The sequence below is a fragment of the Falco peregrinus genome, chromosome 13 (genome assembly GCF_023634155.1).
Source record: "Falco peregrinus isolate bFalPer1 chromosome 13, bFalPer1.pri, whole genome shotgun sequence".
In the NCBI taxonomy this organism is placed as follows: Eukaryota; Metazoa; Chordata; class Aves; order Falconiformes; family Falconidae; genus Falco; species Falco peregrinus.
In genome coordinates this window covers 1719221-1736544 of record NC_073733.1, presented here as the reverse complement: position 1 = coordinate 1736544, position 17324 = coordinate 1719221, and the positions used below count along the sequence as shown (strand labels likewise).

Genomic DNA, 17324 nt, shown 5'->3' with positions numbered 1-17324 from the left:
TCTGAAAAGTTGTCCTTATTTTTGTAAGTATGGCAAGTAATTGATGAGCAGATTCTTCCTACAATGGTGTTTGCTTGACCTTGGGATCCCAGGGCAACAGGTTCCTCTGTTGTTTTGAAATGTCCTTTTGAAGCACAAGGATGGTCCTGGCACCTAGTGCTGTTTCCTCAGAATGGTATGCACGGGTGGAAGAAAGCTGAGCTGTGGAGTTCTAGTTTAAAATCAAAAGGCAGCATCTCCCTCAGCAGCACTAGCTTTTTCAGGCATCTTTAAAATGCAGTGAGGGCATAAATGGATTTTGTTTCCCTCTGGGTTTTGCAGAAAGCCAGGTAGTATGGACCAAAACATGGCTACATACAATAAAAAGTGGATGCTATAGAAGGATGAGAGCCCTTGGCATCTCCCAATGGCAGCTGCTGTTGGTACATGTGATGATGCCAGGCTGCAGGGCAGGATTCCCTTGGAACAGAGCATGGAAGGTGCTGCTGCTGCCTCTCTTCCTTTTGAGTGCTCCTCTGTCATCTGGGATGACATTCAAGAGGGATGATGCTGAAGATGATGTTCAAAGTACCACGCACAAGGAGGCTGCTCCCACCGGTGCTGCACCTTCACTCCTGCCCTCTTCCTTCCAGGAAGCAAGGAAAGAGCATCCAACACCTTCAGCAGCGCTGAAGGCTGCCGCCAACACTCCTGACTGCTGCTAGCCAAGGAAGAAATCTTTTCCTGGAGAGAGACATGCAGTGGCACGTGCAGCTTTTGCTTTCTGCTCAGCTGCATCTCCAGCTGAGCATCCACCAGCCATTCTCCTGGCAGTAGGTAGAAGACCTGCCTCGTGGCCCGGCGTCTCTGCTCTTGGAAAGCCCTGCCAGCAGTCAGGATGGCAGAGCTCTGCTGCAGAAAACAGAAGCATTTTGTGGTTCAGTGCAGTCACAAAAACTGAATGTTTGCGTTTGGTAAAGATAGACCTACTGCTGTGGTTAATGCGAGGCTTTAAGTTCAGGAGAGATGAAAGTACTAAAAAAAGTGAAGTAGCAAATAAGTACACAGGCCATACGGCTTTCAGTCTTCAGGCTAAAGCACATACGGTTACTGCCTTACTGCCAGTCCTCTTGGCAGAGCTGGGGGCTGTCTCTGCCCCACTGCTGAAGGACTTTGGAAACACCATCCCTGGGGAATGCAGGGGGAGGGAGGCAAGAGAGGATGCTCAGGACACTGATCTGGTCCTTGACACCTGCCAGCAGCCACACAGCTCATTGAAAGGGTCAGCAGAATAACCCCCCATGCCTGGTGAGCCACAAAATCATCTCAGGATTGGAGCAAAATGAAGACCTAGAACTAAATTTGTGCATCCACTAATCACCCAGAAACACAACTGCCCCATTACCAGTATCTGTGTCTCCCAGAACAGACTCCCTCCTGGAGAAAATACCTCCGGGGAGCCCAGCCCATGGGCTGACTCACAGAAACACGCCAGGCTGAGCCACTGCTTCCCAGAAGGTAAGACCAAGAGGCAGGAGCAAGCCCTGATGCTCTGCCAAACCATGAGTGCAGTAAAGCTCCTTAGCTGCCGCAGGGCACGGACCGCCCCAGACCTCCCTCCCCTTGCCCTGGCCTGTGCTTTGTGCAGCGGTACCCAGCGGGGAGGGACAACCCATCACCTTGAAGCTGCACATGCCCTGAGCTGCTGGTTTGTTTTGGACACTTGCATGTGGACCTGCGCTTCACGAGGGGATTAAATCCCCCCTGTGGGACTCGAGTCTTGGTGTTACACCAGGAGCTGCGGCACCCCTACGAGGTGGGCTGACCTCGGCTCAGGTGTTTTCTTGAGCTACAGGAATGAGGTTAGCTTTGACTGGCCATCTTCCTTCTTCTGGGCCTGGAAAGCAGAGCTAGCTAGCAAAATCCGCGTGGTGGGCTGGTGTGTTTCTCCATATGAAGTGCCTGGGGTACGAGGCTTAACTCCGAGCAGCGTGCTGGCATGGGGCTTGACCAGGTGTAGCACAAAGGTGCAATGTGGTATTTTTGTGGTTTACTGACCCTGCTCAGCCTCGTTAGAGCTGCTTCTGCAAACAACCCTTTTCCCAGGGGTGAGGTCTGCCGTCTCTTTAAGCTTATTCCCCATCAACAGCCAGCATCAGCTTTTGAAAGACAGGTCTCTGGGGCTGGAGCCCTTGGTGCAGAGGGCGAGGAGGGCTGCTCTGGCAGGAAGGAGCCGTGCCACAGGGCTGGCCCCTCTCTGGCCTGGTGAGCTGGCAGTGGCGTGGAAAGGAAGGGACCAGCGAGGTCTCGGCGAGCAGCAGATTCCTGGACAGTTTGCAGAAGAGCTGCAGTTTTCATCTTTGCTTTAGCATGCTTGTAGGAAGACTAAGCTTAGTTACTTTCTAAAAACTCGCTTGCTTTTCCCCTTCTTGTTTTGAGCTAATATTCAGTTTCTGCCATGCTCAGCCTGTCAGGCATAATTAGGAGGAAGGCTGGGTTTTGGCTTGACTGGAGGCCCAGGATTTGGAGTGATGGGTTTAACGGGATCTTCAGCAGTGAGGTGCTGCTTGCACTCATTTTTTTTGTCAGTTGTATAATGTGCATGTCATTTGCCAAACGTGTCAACCAGGAAAAACAGGCTCTTCCATTACATGCCTGCTCTGGAGCTTGCAGGCTCTGGTCCATTTGCTTTAGCCTATGCATCGCTGCCAGCAGCGGCTGCTCTTCCCACCAGACAGATGAGCTGGGTAGCAGTAGATCCGAAGAGAGGCAAGTGTCTGCTGGTGGCTGGCAAGATGCTGCATTAGCACTAATTACATGCGATTTTGTGCTAATGAGGCTTACCCAGACCTGTCCTCGATGCTGGCTGATACACTAGCCGGATAACTGCCTTTGTGGCTTCGTGCTGTTGAAATGCTGTACTTCTTTGGTAGACTGCAAGTCTACCAAATCTTGGTAGACTGGGGGAGGACAATGCAGGCCCCACAGAGCGGAGCAGCTGTGAAGCCCTCACCACAAGCCCACAGCTCCTCTTGCAGCCCCAGAGACCAAGCGCCTGCAAGGCTGCAGCTGGGGTCTCATCTCCGTGGGAGGGAGAACACATTGCATGCAAACTGGAGAAGAAACTGCAGAAATTACTGGAGGAAAAAAATACAAATGCAAGGAGACAAGTCTGGCCACACTTGCTCCACCATGCTCTTCACGCATGCTTCCCCATTTCTACCTTCTCCACCCTTCGCTCACCCTGAGCTCCTACCGCAGGTGGTGTTGGGTCTTTGCCTACACTGTGTCTCCCGTCCCTGTCTCTAACCCACGCCGTAGCCTTAACAGCTGCCTCCGCCTTTTCATTTCCTTCTCTGAGCAGCATCTTCACCAAGCTTTGCCCCCAGGCACTTGTTTGCTCTTTGAAGCTCTTAAAGGTCAGTGTAGCTCAGTGCTTGCAGACCTCAGGTGTGCGCTGGCTGCATCTCAGTGCAAGGCTTCCTCCAGCGGGGTACGTCTAGCCTTGTATTTTAAAGTCTTCAAGTGGCACACTGGTCCTCTCAACAGCCTTGCTGCTTGTCATAATTTATTCCTCCATGTTTCAATCCATCTTAGGTCCATGTGGCTGAATGTCTTCCTTTGAGACTGCTGCTGGGGACAAAGGACATGGCCGAGGCACCCAATGCCTTCTCACTGAGGCTGGCCTTCAGCAGCTCCAGGGCCTGCAGAAAGTCCACAGCAAGGAGGACTCTTTTGGTGGGAGAGGATCAGGTTAGGCAGCACCTAAGCAAGCTGGGCAAGCTAGTCATAGCCGCCGGTTTGGGTTGAAAGGGACCTGGGCCCTGAGATGCCATCTCCCATAGCACCCTCATAGAAAAGGTGATGAAGTATGAGTTAGATAAGTGGATTTATCAGGTTTTTGGGTTGAAAACTTGCTGAACAACTGGACCCAGACACAGTCCTTGACAACCTGCTTCTAGGTGCCCCTGCATGAGCAGGGGCTTGGACTAGTTCACCTCCAGAGCCAACCTCAGCTGTTCTGGTGTTCTGAGATTCAGCCACACTATTTGTTTAGAGGGAAAAACTGTCACAGTTGTTCCTTGCACAGGGGTTGCTCAGAGCCTACGACATGCATATCATGGCTACCTGAGCTGATCTAAGGCGATGAACACAGCATGGTCAAGATTACAGTTGTCTGCCAAAGCTTCGAGCTGCACCTCTTTGCACCTTCTTCACTGGGACTGATCAGGTGAATCTGACTCCTTTTTACTGGTTGGGTTTTTCCCTCTTGTTTCATCCTAGGTGCAGAATTTCAGGACACCCCCGTACACACAGCTGGATGCAGACACCTCTGCTGAGCACCCATACGAATATCTGTGATGGCCAGGAGCATGCTGGCCACAGCAAGGTCCTCTCCTTACCCAACTGCCCCAGCATGCTACTGTCCACATCAGTAATTTTGTGGGCAGGACTCAGGAGTCTTTCCCCCTTCCCCTTGACTGTAGAGGGGTGGTAGTTTGTCTGCTCCGGCTTGGGGACCACAGAAGGGGGTGAGCAGCAGCAGCTGGTCCATGCACATGCTTGTTGCACCCTGGGCTTGGTCCTGCTGGGGATGGAGGGCTCTCCAACCACTATCTGCAACAGGGGTGCTGAGTTCAACCAGCAGATGCAATTTATTTTTCATCTGCTCACTTCTGATTTCTGCCAGAGACCAACGATTGCCCCTTTGTGACTTAGGAGTTGCAGCAGTGTGGGACTGGGAAAAGAGAAGGACCTGGGGTTCTGCTTTTAGACACCCTGCAGTATGATTTTCACATCTGCTGATGGTCACCCGCTGCTCTTATCTCTCTCCAACCACAATAAGCTGCACTGGCCCGAAGCAGCGAGTGTGCAAATTCTTCCTCACAGCCAATATTTACAGGGTTTTGTGCTGCTCTATTTGCTGTTTGGTCTCTTCCAGCCCCTCAGAAGGTGCAGGGTGCAACACAAGTGACAGAAAAGACAGCTAAGCGCTAGTGGAAATGTGCCTTGTTTTTTCATTCAGTTTATCTAAGGTTAAGTTGAGAATATGTTTTTAAAGTTTCCTTCCAGCAGCCTGGAAGGATTAATGTGGCCAGAATAGCATGACTGATAAAAACTACTCTTTGGAGCAATTAAATGAAGAGGTGCATGTGGATGATGGGGACATGGTGGGAACAGGGGTTGGGCAACACTCATCTACAGTAGCTCACCTTTCCTGCAAGGAAATGAAATAACCTGTCTGAAGAACAGAAGCTGCATCCTGCAGTGGGTGAATGGTTGCACATTGATGCATCCATTGCAGCTGCCAAGGGCTACCCAAGAAATGTGCTGCTCCAGGGAAGGAACGTCCCTGGGGAAAGGACACAGTTGCATTTTCCAGCTCAAATCTTGTGCCTGTGCTTTTGCACTGCTTGCGGTTGCTTTTAGCTTCTCAGACATCCCAAGCTCATGCAAAATGCATGCAGGATGCAGCAGCCCATTGCTGTGATGGCAAAAAGCCAATGGGCTTGTGATATGACCCCGCAAATACCCGGCCCTGCATTGAGGAACCGAGCAGATGGGAGCAGAGAACCTGCGCTCTGCTGGGCACAGGGTAAACGAGAAGTTAAACTAAATGCACAGTTGGCAACAAAACATTGTGAAAGGCAGAACCTGAGTGGGAGCAGCCTCCCCTCTAACACAAACACCAAAAACATGTTTGGCATAAGTTTGTACCAACCTAGTTGTAAGCTCCACTCATCTTAAAGGTCATTGTCCTTCCTGTCCGAAAAGGTCCGTCCAGCCCCTGGGCCTGCAGGTGGACGACAGTCGCTGCCTGGGCTCCAGCCTGGGGCTAAGCAGCCCTTCTCAGGGTGTAGGAAGCTGCTGCAGTCAGCAGAAGTGGCAGATTACAGCACGAGGAACATCAGAACCCTAAGCCGGTGTGCAAGGTGCAGCTAGGTTTTGTGGTGGTGAGAAATGAGAAACAACCCACTGTCTCTCTCTCGGATAACCGCAGGGAGCACTGGGGACCTCCCAGGGAGAAAACGCACAAAGCCAGCATCACCCAGGCAAAATCAAACTGGTAATACCAGCTGCAGCTGAGATTGTGTGCGGAATGGTGTCAGGAATAAATTTGTAGATGGATGCCGCAAAAGGAAGACCAAGGGGGGAAAGTAATTACAAGCACATTTATTTGGAAGGAGACAGGTGGAGAAAGAAAGGGTCAAGAAATGGGAAAAGGGATGGCAAGGGCAGCATCGGGCTGAGCACGGCATACGGGTCAGGCGGGAGGTGTGGGCTGGGTGCTTTCCCTGGCTGATGGAGCCAGCAGGTGTCACCGTGTTGGTGCTCTGGACCCGATGACATCTGTATTCACCCAGTTTTTCCTAATGCTTAACACACAGTGGTCGTGTCCCAGACACATCTTGCTCTGGTTTTGGTGGTCCATGGGAGTCAGACAGGGCCAGCCGCGCTCGGCAGGGCAGGAAAGCTTTCCCCTGCGCTCTGGGGCCAAGCTCAAACCTTCCCAAGTCTCTCATCCCCCTGCTCTCCTGTCTAGAGCATGAAATTTGGTCCCCAGGTGCTCCTCTGATCCCAGGAGTGTCTCCCCCTTAAACTAGAATTGCCTTTGCAGAAAGCTTGTGGGACATGGATGATCCCAGTCTACACCTGCCTTGCTGGAGGAAAAAGGCACTTGCAGTGGGACAAGTGTTTTGGAGCTCTGTCTGAGCCCCTGGCCACTGCTAGGAACAGGCTGGAGGATGAGTTGAACCTCTGCTCTGCTCAGGCCACTGGGCTCCTCTCCCAGGGACAGGATGGAAGATGATAGAGCTGTAAGAAAGGGACAGGGATGGATCTTCTGGACTCAGACCATGGAGATGATCAGGGACATCCCCTGTAACTCATACTGCTGTGAGAACTGACATAGGAAAGTTCTCCTAGAAGCAGAGTTGGATGAGTTATTCCCCCTGGTTTGGCCTGGCAATCAAGCTCAGCATTTCTTGGAGGGGGACCACTTCTGGGGTGCATTGCAGCTCTGCCCCGGCAGAAAGGCCGTCCGGGCTCTGAGCGCCAGGAGCCGGCCGTGCAGGCAGTGAGCAGGCAGCTCTGCCTGCCCACGCTGCCCACTCGCAGCGCCGGGGAGTGGCCAGCACCGATGAGCACGGGGGCAAGAGCGGGCAGCTGCTGCCCGACAGCGGGAGCCTCCCGGGAAGGGTCCGCGGGGAGGAGCAGTCGGCAGGAACACAGTGAGGCTGGAGCCAGACCAGACTGGGACCATCCACCGCACTGCCCTCGTCAGCGTCAGAAATCCGGTCCTGACAACTGTGGAACTCCTCACACGGTACAGCCTGACCGGTTACTCTTATTGCAGAGTGGAATTCAAGGCAGTTTTGAAGGAAATTAAGACATTTTAAAAACATAGCAATTTTTGAGCTGTTCTTCCTTGACAGATGCTGACGTGCCGTTCTGCAAAGCTGCTGGGGACCAGCTGGCTGCTCCTTGCAGGTAAATTGTCCCCAGGCTGGGCCAGGTGCCAGTGCCATCCAGTGCTCTCTGGGCCAGATCCTTGCCTGTTGCAAACCCGCAGCGAGCCCGAGGCTTCAGCAGGGCTTTGCAAGTGTGCATGAGCATCTCTGGTCCTTTTAAGTTAGATTTTTTAGATGGGGCAAAACGCTTAACCTGGAAGGGAACAGTGTCTCTGCTTCGCTCTTTAAAGACAGAGGAGGGAGAAGCAGCTCAAGAGCTAGGCACAGTGCCGAGGCTAAAAGGGTACTGCAGACAGATTTATATGGGGGCTGATATATGCAAACCCACAAAATTTATTGCAGTTATACTCATGTGAGCAATCTCACTGTGGTCCTTATATATGTACTAACTGCCCTGAAGCACAGATGTACAAAGATTTTCAGAGCCAGCAATTACCCATTAATCAAGTCACCAAAACCCATTACAATGTACCTAGAGTTTTGGATGCCGTGGTGTGAGCAAGCTCTGTTTGAGCGTCTATAGGATAAGCTTTGAATATTGCAGTTGTAAAAGATGCCTGTGATTAAGTATTTTCTCTTATCTTCTACTAGTGGTACCCTGTGTCCTGTATAAGTAGTGTTTTCCCAGACCAAAGGGATTTTCCGTCGTAAGATTGTTTCTTCTCCTTGCATGTCTTAAAGTTTGGGGGGCATGAAGGCACAGAAATAAAAGCTGGTAGCTGTTTCTCAAGGTTATGAGAGGGAGAAATTAAAATCGTCAGATGAGCTTGATTTACACCTATTTTCTTTCCCACTTATGCTGCAAAATTGCTAAGAGAAATCACCAGTCAGAGTGCAAGGGGCAATTTCCAGAATTGTTTGCAGAGGCGGCAGGCGGCAGTGTAAATGCACACAAACATCTGCTTATCGGGGCAGGAAGCGAGACACGAGACACGGTGGAGAGGGAGAAGAGCAAACACAGCCGGTGCAGCTGGTGGGTCTGAGATTAGCATCTGTGGATGCTCATGCACATCCTGCCTGCCGAGCATCCCTCCGCCTTGCTGCCTGAGCGGGGTGCTGGGGGCCGCAGGTGCTGGAAATGTCTTTCCATGACATTCCCTTTGTTGGGAAGCATGGCTGTGGTCGTTCGGTGAAGGGTGGCTGGGAACAGGCTGGGATCACTGCTGCTGGTCCCCATTTCAGCGAGACTCAGATGCTCCCATGCAAGGGCTAGACTGAGCTTTGGCAAGGAGAAGAGGACCTTTAGCAGAAATCTTGGTGCCCCCTTCAGAGCAGCCTCCTAGGAGCCCTAGGAATGCTGCTGGCAAGTAACTGAACCTCTGCCGGTGTAGATAAATACCCTTTTGGGGTTTCCTCTGCCTATGGCTGGCTTCTTGCTTTACACCTTTTAGCCTCACCTTTTTTTTAAAGCATCCCCTTTTACAAGACAGTGATTTCTGCCTGGCTTTTTTTTTTTTTTCTTCTTTTTTCCCCCTGGGCTGGGAGCTGTGACCTTACCCACAGCAGCTCCTCTAGAGGTCTTCAAGCGCCTGTTAGAGCCCCAGTCATGCCAAGCCCAGAAATTGCCATGTGTTTTGGGGAGACGGCTGTGTCCCTCTCAGCTGGGAGCTGGTGGACACTTTCAGCCCCAGACAAGACCAGTAACTGGGAATTTGCCATGGAAATTAGATCAGGATTAGAAAGTCCCTTCTGGGTCCAGGCTGGGAAGAAATGTCACCGCAATACACACAAAATTCAAGTAGCAAAAGCTTACAGCCCTGCAGCCATGTATCTGCAAGCACCCTGTGCTGTATTTAGCACCTATATCAGCTCCAGCTGGGGTGTCTCCCTGCCTGGCAGCATGACGGGCAATGGCGATGCCTTTGTGAGAGGCTGTGACCAAGTGGTCCAAGTACTGCCTGGGTGTCCTTGGCACAGGGGTTATCAAAGCCTCTCCCAAGCCACGCCGACTTGTTCTGTCTCCCCCAGCTCAGCTTCCTTTCCCCTGCCATCCAGGGCTGCTGGTGCCTTTGCAACAAGCCATAGAAGCGGTGGGACCCCTCGAGAGAAAAGATGCTGCTGTGGGATCCTCGGTGCTGCTTCCTGGGCCGGAAAACATCACGCACATCTACTCCATGCAGTGGGAGTACCTCAATGGCACTAGCTCCCGCACCATCCTGCAGTACTACAGGGGGTCTCACAACACTGCCATCCACGTGCCCTATGCAGGACGAGCCATTTTCCATCCAGCCAATGGATCTCTCTTGCTGGAGGATGTCCAGGAAAGCGACAGTGGCATCTACAAAGTGACTGTCAACGTGGGAGACAGGGAGAGCCTGAGAATCCTGCTGGAAGTCCTCAGTAAGCGGTGGGCATGGGAGGGAGGAGCGAGCTGATGGCCACAAGCTGAGCAGTGGTATGATTTGGCTGGGTATGGACCATCAGCTGACAAAGGGGTTTGGAGAAGGAGTTTGGGCTGAGTCCAGCGGGTCAGTCATGAGTTTCTTTGAACCTGTCGTGCATGGAGACATCACGAGGGAGGCTTTGAGAAGAGGTTCCAAACCTGTCCTAGGGCAGAAGGTCTGGCGATGCTGCCCAAGGAGACCTCCTGGGGTGCCTCGCTGTGACAAAGGGCTGGGGTCCACCCGGAGAAGGCAGTTTCCTCCCTTGTTTTCTATTCTAAGTGCAGCGAAGGAGGGACTGGTAGGATGCTGTCAACCCATTGCCACCTGTGGAGAGTACCTCCAGCACTATTACAAAGGAGAACAGGTAGAGCTGATGGAGCTAAGTCCAGCAGGGTGAGCTTTATGGAGAAGTCATGAAAAAAATCTTCCCCTCAGACCATACTAACTGATGTTTGCAATTTTCAGGCGCCAGCTGCTGCCACAGAGACCAGAGTACACTTTAATAACACAGAAGTTCCTCCTCAATATCTCTCTGGGCAATTTCCTTAATTTGCTTTGGCGTTATCCTTTCTCTGCAGTAATAAAATTGCTGCCATAATGTTACCACAGCCTTTCACCACCCACTTCTCCTTTCCACCTCACATAAATCTTAATGAATCTGCATCCTTTTCCTTTTTTTTTTTCTCTCATTTTCTGAGAGGAAAAAACACCCCGTATTTACCAGTATGCAATAAAAGCAATAATTCTGCTAGAAAAAAAAGCCAAACCCAGAAAGTACAGCAGCCCTGTGCAGCATGGGACATTCGAAGGAAGACTTAACTGCAGCCCACATCCCCATCACAGATGCTCCAGGGCATGTCTGAGAGAAGTGCTGGTGTTTCTGTTCCCTTTCTAGAGCCCGTGACTCGCCCTCAGCTCCAGAGCAGTGCTCTCGTGGCCCGGGCCACCGGCATGGTCCTCTGTGAGGTGATGGAGGGCAAGGTGGACACCATCACTTGGAAGAAGGATGGGCAGCCCATTCCCTCAGACAGAGGTTACCACCTCTCCAACAGCCTCAGCATTTTGTACCTGAGGTCAGCAAAGAAGTCAGACTGTGGCTCCTACTCCTGCAACGCCAGCAATGGGATAAGCTGGCAAGAAACCTCCCTGAACGTCACCATTGCAGGTGATGGCTGCTGGGGCTTCACCTCCTGCTGCTTTTCCTTTTCTCCACCCTCTGCTGGGGATCCCTGGGTGGTTTCATCCCATCCCTTTGCCTCCATCCCCTCAAGGTCTGGCCATCCTCTTGTGAGGTTGTGGCCCACGTGCTGTTGGCAGGAGCTCCCCATCGTAGGATGGTCAGCAGCCATCCCAGTCCCTGATCCCCCCAAGGCACCGTCCTTGGCAAGACGGGTGGCAGGAGACTGGCTGCTCCCACTTGGAGAAGGTCCCAAGTGATGGCCCTCGGCTGAGGTGATGGTGAGCAGGATGTGGGCGGTGGGGTGGCCGGGAAGCCTGTGGGCAGCATGCATCCCAGGCTGGGCATTTCGTGGGCTGCAGCCTGCTGCAGAAAGTGCCGATTTTGCCACCAGGTGGCAAATAAATTGAATCTGTCCTGGTGATGGAGGAGCCCATCAGAGCCATCCATGCTGGTCCTGCCGGTGGCCTGATGCCTGGCTGCTCGGGTGTTTTCTTCCCAGGTCTCTCCCCTCCCTTGCAGGACGCCCTGAGGGTTGCAGTGGTTGCCGTGGTCTTTGCTGCCGTCTCAGGATGGGGATTAATTTTTCCTGTCTGCCAGTCTGACAAGCTAAGAATAAGTGAGTCTGCAGTTGTGGGGCAGCCAAAACCTCATTTCTCTGGTCTGGTGGGGGAGAGCAAGGAGCATTGCCATGGGAAGAGCTGGAAATCAGCTAATTCCCCTTCTTGCTGTGTGAACACCTCATCTTCACATCATCCGACAAGTCTTTATAAGCACAGAGAAACTTTCCCTGGCAAAATTTTTTAGTGGCAAAAATGGATTTACTCTGTTTTCAAGCTAGGTTAGATTCTGGTTCTTCCCAGATATTTTTGTTCTAGAGAGCTGAGGTGATCGATTGACACTTTTATAGAAAAAGACGTTTCTCAGGAGCATTTTTTGATTACAAAGCTCTGTTTTTAAGAGAATATGCTTAATACACTGCACTGGGGGGAACAGAGCCCTTTCCAGGTACCCACACTAAAGAGCGGGTCAAACCCACCAGGCCTGGCCAGGGATAGCCCACAGCATCCCGGGTGAGGACAAGCTGCATCCCACCCTGAGGAAGGGGTGGGACTGGCACAGGACATCCCGGGGGTTCACTCCAGTCAACCCACGCTGCTCTGGGTGTCTAGGGGGGGAGCTGTGGAGATGGCTCAGCGCCTACACCTGCGGGCTGGTGTGCATCGCCTCCATCCTGGCAGGCACCGCCGGGATCCTCTGGATGCGAGAGGAAGGTAGGAGGTGGCTGTGGGGTTTGAGGTGGGGGGTGGCGCGATGCAGACCCCACTCCTTTCCCTGCACAGGGCACGGTGCAGAAAAGCAATCCTTGCTGTGCAGACCAGTGGGGTGAGGACCTTGTGGCAGATGTAGGGTCTCACGGGGGTCAGAGAGGAAGGAGTGCCCTGGAGAGGGAGGGTCACACAGCTAAACACGTGGGGATAGACCCAGACAGAGCGACATGTGTCTTCCCCATGAGTGATCTCAGCCAGTGGGGGGGGCTGGACCACCGTGTGGGTTACACACCCACCCATACAATGAATGTAGCTATTTGCCCCTTCCCAGAGCCCTTTCCCAGGGTCTGTTGCAGAAGGGCAGTTAAAACGCTCAAGGGATGGAGAGGCTGCTTGCAAGGACAGGGTGAAAACGCTGGGAGCCGGGAGAGGGTGGGAAAGGGCTAAGGTGGAGGGTTACAAAGTGGTGCAGGTGGCAGACAGATGCAAGAACCAGTAGTCTGCCTTGTCCTGTTTTCTTTCAGGCCCTTCTATTGCAATCATATTGCCAGAGATCGCCCTTACATACGTGATCGTGGTAACCTTCCTGGTCTCTGCCACCGTGACCTTCCAGCCTACAAAGCTCATCCAACTGAAAAGTAAAACAGGTGAGATGTTTTACCAGGGATGGCGGGGAGGGAGATAAAACTGGGCCATGAGGTTTTTATTTTGCCAAAAATCTCATCCTTGACTTTTTTACATAAAAACTTCATTTCTACTTCTGTGCTAACTCAGGCTGGTGGATTCCACACCAGACAGTGGGTGAGGGCAGACCCCCATCCACGTCTCGTAACACTCATTAACATCACTTTGTCATCTTTCCCTCGGCCAGCACAGCGCACGATGGGCTATGCTGCTCCTGGAGGAGTGGTTTCGGTGGTGCTGACGACCAGCTTCCTCATAAAAAACATCCACCATCGCCACGGTGAGAGGGGATGCTCCAGGGACCACCCCAAGGATTTATCACACTGAGGCTAAAACTTGCCCACGATATGTAATCCCTATATCCTTTCAACTCAGCCATTGGGAGTCAGACCTGCTCAAAAAAAACCCAAAAAAACAAAATCAAAAAACCAACATATTGGAGTTTTCAGGCAAGAGGAATCTTTGCAAAAGCAAAACTAGTTTTCAGACTTCCATTAATTTTTCCTTGGTTTTTTGCCATGTGTACATCTTTTCACAGTGCCAATTTGTCTTTCTCCTTTCTCTTTTGCTCCGGATGGCATTTTGTGCTGACACCTGGTTTCTTTGACCACAGAAGAAGGATGCACCGAGTTCGTGGACTTGACCATCCTCACGGTCAGCACAGCGGCCGTGTCTGCCCTCCCGCTCCTTGCCATCTTCCTCTCCTGTAAGTCTTCCAGCTCCTTCATTTCCCTGCCACCCCACCCCCACCCCCCCGAGTGCCCTATATTTAGCAAGCTGGTTTCCCTCTGTCCCCACACGACCAAGCAGCCATATGAATTATTTGACATTTGCTCAGTTCTTGTGAAGACCCCCAGACCTCTCCACTGACCATTTCCCTTCCCGGGGAGCCCCAGACACCATCCCCCAAGTACAAGATCCTGTACGGTGCATTCGGTGCCTCTCGTACACTTTCTCCTGATGCCTGGGAACAGACTTGTCCTTTCGCAGATCACACGACTCAGGGGTGGCTGAAGGAACGTGACTCCGGCTGGGTGGAGAAGGCAAGGTGAATCCTCTATTGCCTTTTTCCCTGTAAATTCATACCGTCTTGAAGTGCAAAGAGTGGGATATAGAAACTATCCTGTGCCCTGTTTTAAGTTCTAGACCCAAGAAAGATGCAGTCTGGTGCTGCTCTCCCAGCCTTGATTTTGTCCTGGGTTCAGGTAGCTCTGGGGGAGGTCACCATCCAGCAAAACACTTGAATGCCTGCTCAAATCTCCCTCCTGGCCTTAGCCTGAAGCCTTTAAGCCTTAATTCCTGCTGGTTTCATCCCAGCACTTTGGATTTTTCAGCCATTTGGGCTTAGGCAACCTGGATGCCCTGCAGGAAAGCCCACAGGGCACCACAACCTCATGGGCCTCAGCCAGCTTCACTTTGCCCCAGCCAAAACCCTCCTGAGATACAAAGGAACAAGTATCACACCCACAGGCGTTTATAGGGTCTTGTCATGTCTCTGGGCCATGCAAGGGTGGGCACGGGGAAAGGCCACTGCAGCCCTCGCCCCTGCGAGGGGCAGGACTGGAGGGGGTCACTAGAGCCCCTGCCTCCAGCGATGCTCAGCACATCCCACCTCCTCTTCCTTCCAGGTCCTTTGAAATGTCTCAGCCCAGCAGCAGGGATGCTGTTCCCACCTGTTAGAGGTTTGTCGGGGTGTTTCTCGCTTGGTTGAGTCAACCCAATCTTTCTTCCTAGTTTAATGGGTTTAGGGCTCTCTGTTTCAGTGGGTTGGAACTTCTGTGACACCTCTAATAAAGGGCAATGAACTCGTTTCTGCTTTTTTTTTTTTTTTTAATTTAACACAGAATGGGGCGGGGGGGGGAGCAAAATGCACATTTTCCCCCTTCCTTTCTCTTTCAAAACAGGCCCTAAAGTAGAGAAGCACTTTCAGAAATAGTTGCAGGAGTCTCTCTCGCTAGTTTATGGCGATAAGATAATGAAGCCACATCTTTTTTTAAGCCTACATGGGTAACCAAATGCACCCACCCCACCCTTCCCCACAGCCATGCTTGACTTGTTGCTCCCCGGTGCATGTTTTGGTGATGGCTGAGGGTGTCTCAGGCTCTCTTCCCCTGAATCCACAGCTCTACGTGCTGCCTGACCCCCTTAGTGTGGGACAGCATCTCCACGGGTCAGCTGTCCCCCCAGCTGCGGCGAGGCTCAGGGAGGGGGGACCAGCAGCTGACCTGAGCCTGCTCTTTAAGCTGTTTGCTTAGATGCAAATCAGTCTGTACAAGCCCTGACCCCATGCTGGGGTGTGGTGATGTTATGTCCTCCACTCCCCACTGGGTTTTCCTGCCTACAAGGAGGGGCTCAGTTGTGGGACCGTGGTTTTGGGGTGATGGTGGGGATTTGGATGCTGCCTACATGGAAGCAAGGGTGGTCTCACTCTGCCTGGTCAGCAGGAATCTGGATCCTCATTAACTCCTTTTTTTTTTCCAGTTCCTCCTTGGGTTTTCCTGCCTGAATAGACAGAGTCACATCCACATCTCGGCTCTGCTTTTTCCCCCTTTGCTGTGTAGAGAAACAACAGCTCCTGGGCCTCTTGTATCAAGAAAACAGGGAAAAATCCTGTTACCTTAAGCAGGAACCGTACTTTCTACGGACCCCTATCCAAACAACCTGGCTTGGGAAGAGCGTGCAACTGAGTATCAGGAGTTAAGTAAGACAGAGACATGAGGAAAATATACACTAAAATGAGAAGTGGGGATTTGAACTCTGAGCAGCCTGTGGTTTTGCCCTCTGGCTAAGCAATGACTTGTGGCTGGTTTTAACCGTTAGGACACAGAGAAACCACAACTCCTACCTTAATCTTAGGCTGAGTGTTCATTCTGGCTTAAGGGCCACCAGACTGCAAAAGGCCACAGAGGTCATTATAGCCTTTAACATCAGCTAATTTGCACAAAGCAAATCGGGCAGCAGAGAGTCATCAGGGGCAAAGGAACTCACAGACCCAGCAAGTATCACAGGCAAAAAGGCCTCATCCCATCAGGATGCCAATGTGACAGTCAGCTTCTGGCTGGTACTGCTCTCAGGTACCAGCCTGTACCAGAGATCGCAGCTGTACTACAGGCATTACCCATTTCTATGGCTTTGTAAAGTCCCTTTTTCAGTGTTCCCCCCACCAGGTATTCCTGCAAACATAATAAGCCCTGCAGTTCTGCATGCGGGAAACCTCTTGGCCAGCCCAAGGATTGCTGCCACTTGTAAAGGGAATTTTCTCCCTCTTACAAGCACCATGTCACAAAAATCTCTAATTAATAATGGACAGGAGCTTCTCCAGGGGGCATGGGCTGTGTTTATATCTCATCCTTTACATGAAGGATGAGCCTTCATCCTAGTTTCAGCTGGAATAGAATTAATGTTCTCAGGAGCTGGTACAGTGGATTTAGCATGAGAAAATGTTGATAACACACGGATGGTTTCGGTTGTTGCTGGGTAATGTTTATACAAAGTCAAGGACTTTTCAGTTTCTCAGACCTTGCCAGCAAGGGGGCTGGGGGCGGGGGGCAGCACTGGAAATGGAAAGGGGGGACACAGCCAGGACAGCTGGGCTATTCCATGCCACTGAACATCATGCTGAGTATGTATAAGCTGGGGGAAGAAGGAAGGGGGCATGTTCAGCGTTAGGGTGTTTGTCTTCCCAAGCCCCTGGTCCACATGATGGGGCCCTGCTCTCCTGGGGGTGGCTGAGCACCTGCCCATGGGAAGCGGTGAATGAATTCCTTGTTCTGCTTTGCTGAATGCATGGCTTTTTCTTTACCTGTTAAAATGCCTTTACTTCAGCCCACAAGTTTCCTCACTTTTACTCTTCCAGTCCCTCTTTTCTCTCCCCCATCCCTCTGGGCAGGGGGGAGCAGCTGCCTGGTGCTTAGTCACCAGCCGGAGCTAAAACCAGGACAACCTTACATCCTGCTTCCCTGTTGCCCTAGTAGCAATGAATATGAATTATATATTGAATTTGTGTTTGCTTAGCCCTTGTCAGCAGTGTCTCTGGCTTTTCTGTAATACCATTAAGGTTCAAAAAAAAAAAAAAAGTGGCTGATTTAATCTAGCAGGCTAAACTAGCCATGCTGAGGGTGCATGGCTGTGCAGGACCATGGCCAGGTGGCTTTTGAATGCTGATAAGGCTGGAGACTCCAGAACCTCTGTGGGCAACCACTTGGTCACCCTCACAGTAAGACATTTTTTTTCCTCTTTGGATTAAATTCCCTTTTTAATGTGTGCTTGTCGCCTCTTGGCCTGGACCACTGGAAAGTCTGGTCCGTCTTTGTTACAACCCCTTTTAGACATTTATCCCACTTGATGAGACCCTCGG

The 17324-nt window shown here is 51.7% G+C and overlaps 1 protein-coding gene across 1 annotated transcript; it reads left to right on the top strand.

Annotated features, from left to right (window-relative positions):
- Positions 1 to 83: 83 nt before the first annotated feature.
- LOC114011520 (uncharacterized) lies at positions 84 to 14777 on the top strand. Its single transcript, XM_055818132.1, has 12 exons — positions 84 to 3732; positions 4264 to 7306; positions 7416 to 7470; positions 9420 to 9791; positions 10731 to 11000; positions 11515 to 11631; positions 12185 to 12286; positions 12808 to 12930; positions 13155 to 13247; positions 13581 to 13673; positions 13958 to 14015; positions 14596 to 14777. The coding sequence occupies exons 2-12, from the start codon at positions 7121 to 7123 to the stop codon at positions 14645 to 14647; spliced, it is 1521 nt and encodes a 506-aa protein (XP_055674107.1). The 5' UTR covers positions 84 to 3732; positions 4264 to 7120; the 3' UTR covers positions 14648 to 14777.
- Positions 14778 to 17324: the final 2547 nt, after the last annotated feature.

Coding starts and splice junctions, on each gene's coding strand:
- LOC114011520 (XM_055818132.1), top strand. CDS start 7,121: ATGAGCACGGGGGCAAGAGCGGGCAGCTGCTGCCCGACAGCGGGAGCC. Junction 12,287..12,807: donor CCTCTGGATGCGAGAGGAAG/GTAGGAGGTGGC, acceptor GTTTTCTTTCAG/GCCCTTCTATTGCAATCATA. Junction 13,248..13,580: donor AAACATCCACCATCGCCACG/GTGAGAGGGGAT, acceptor CTTTGACCACAG/AAGAAGGATGCACCGAGTTC.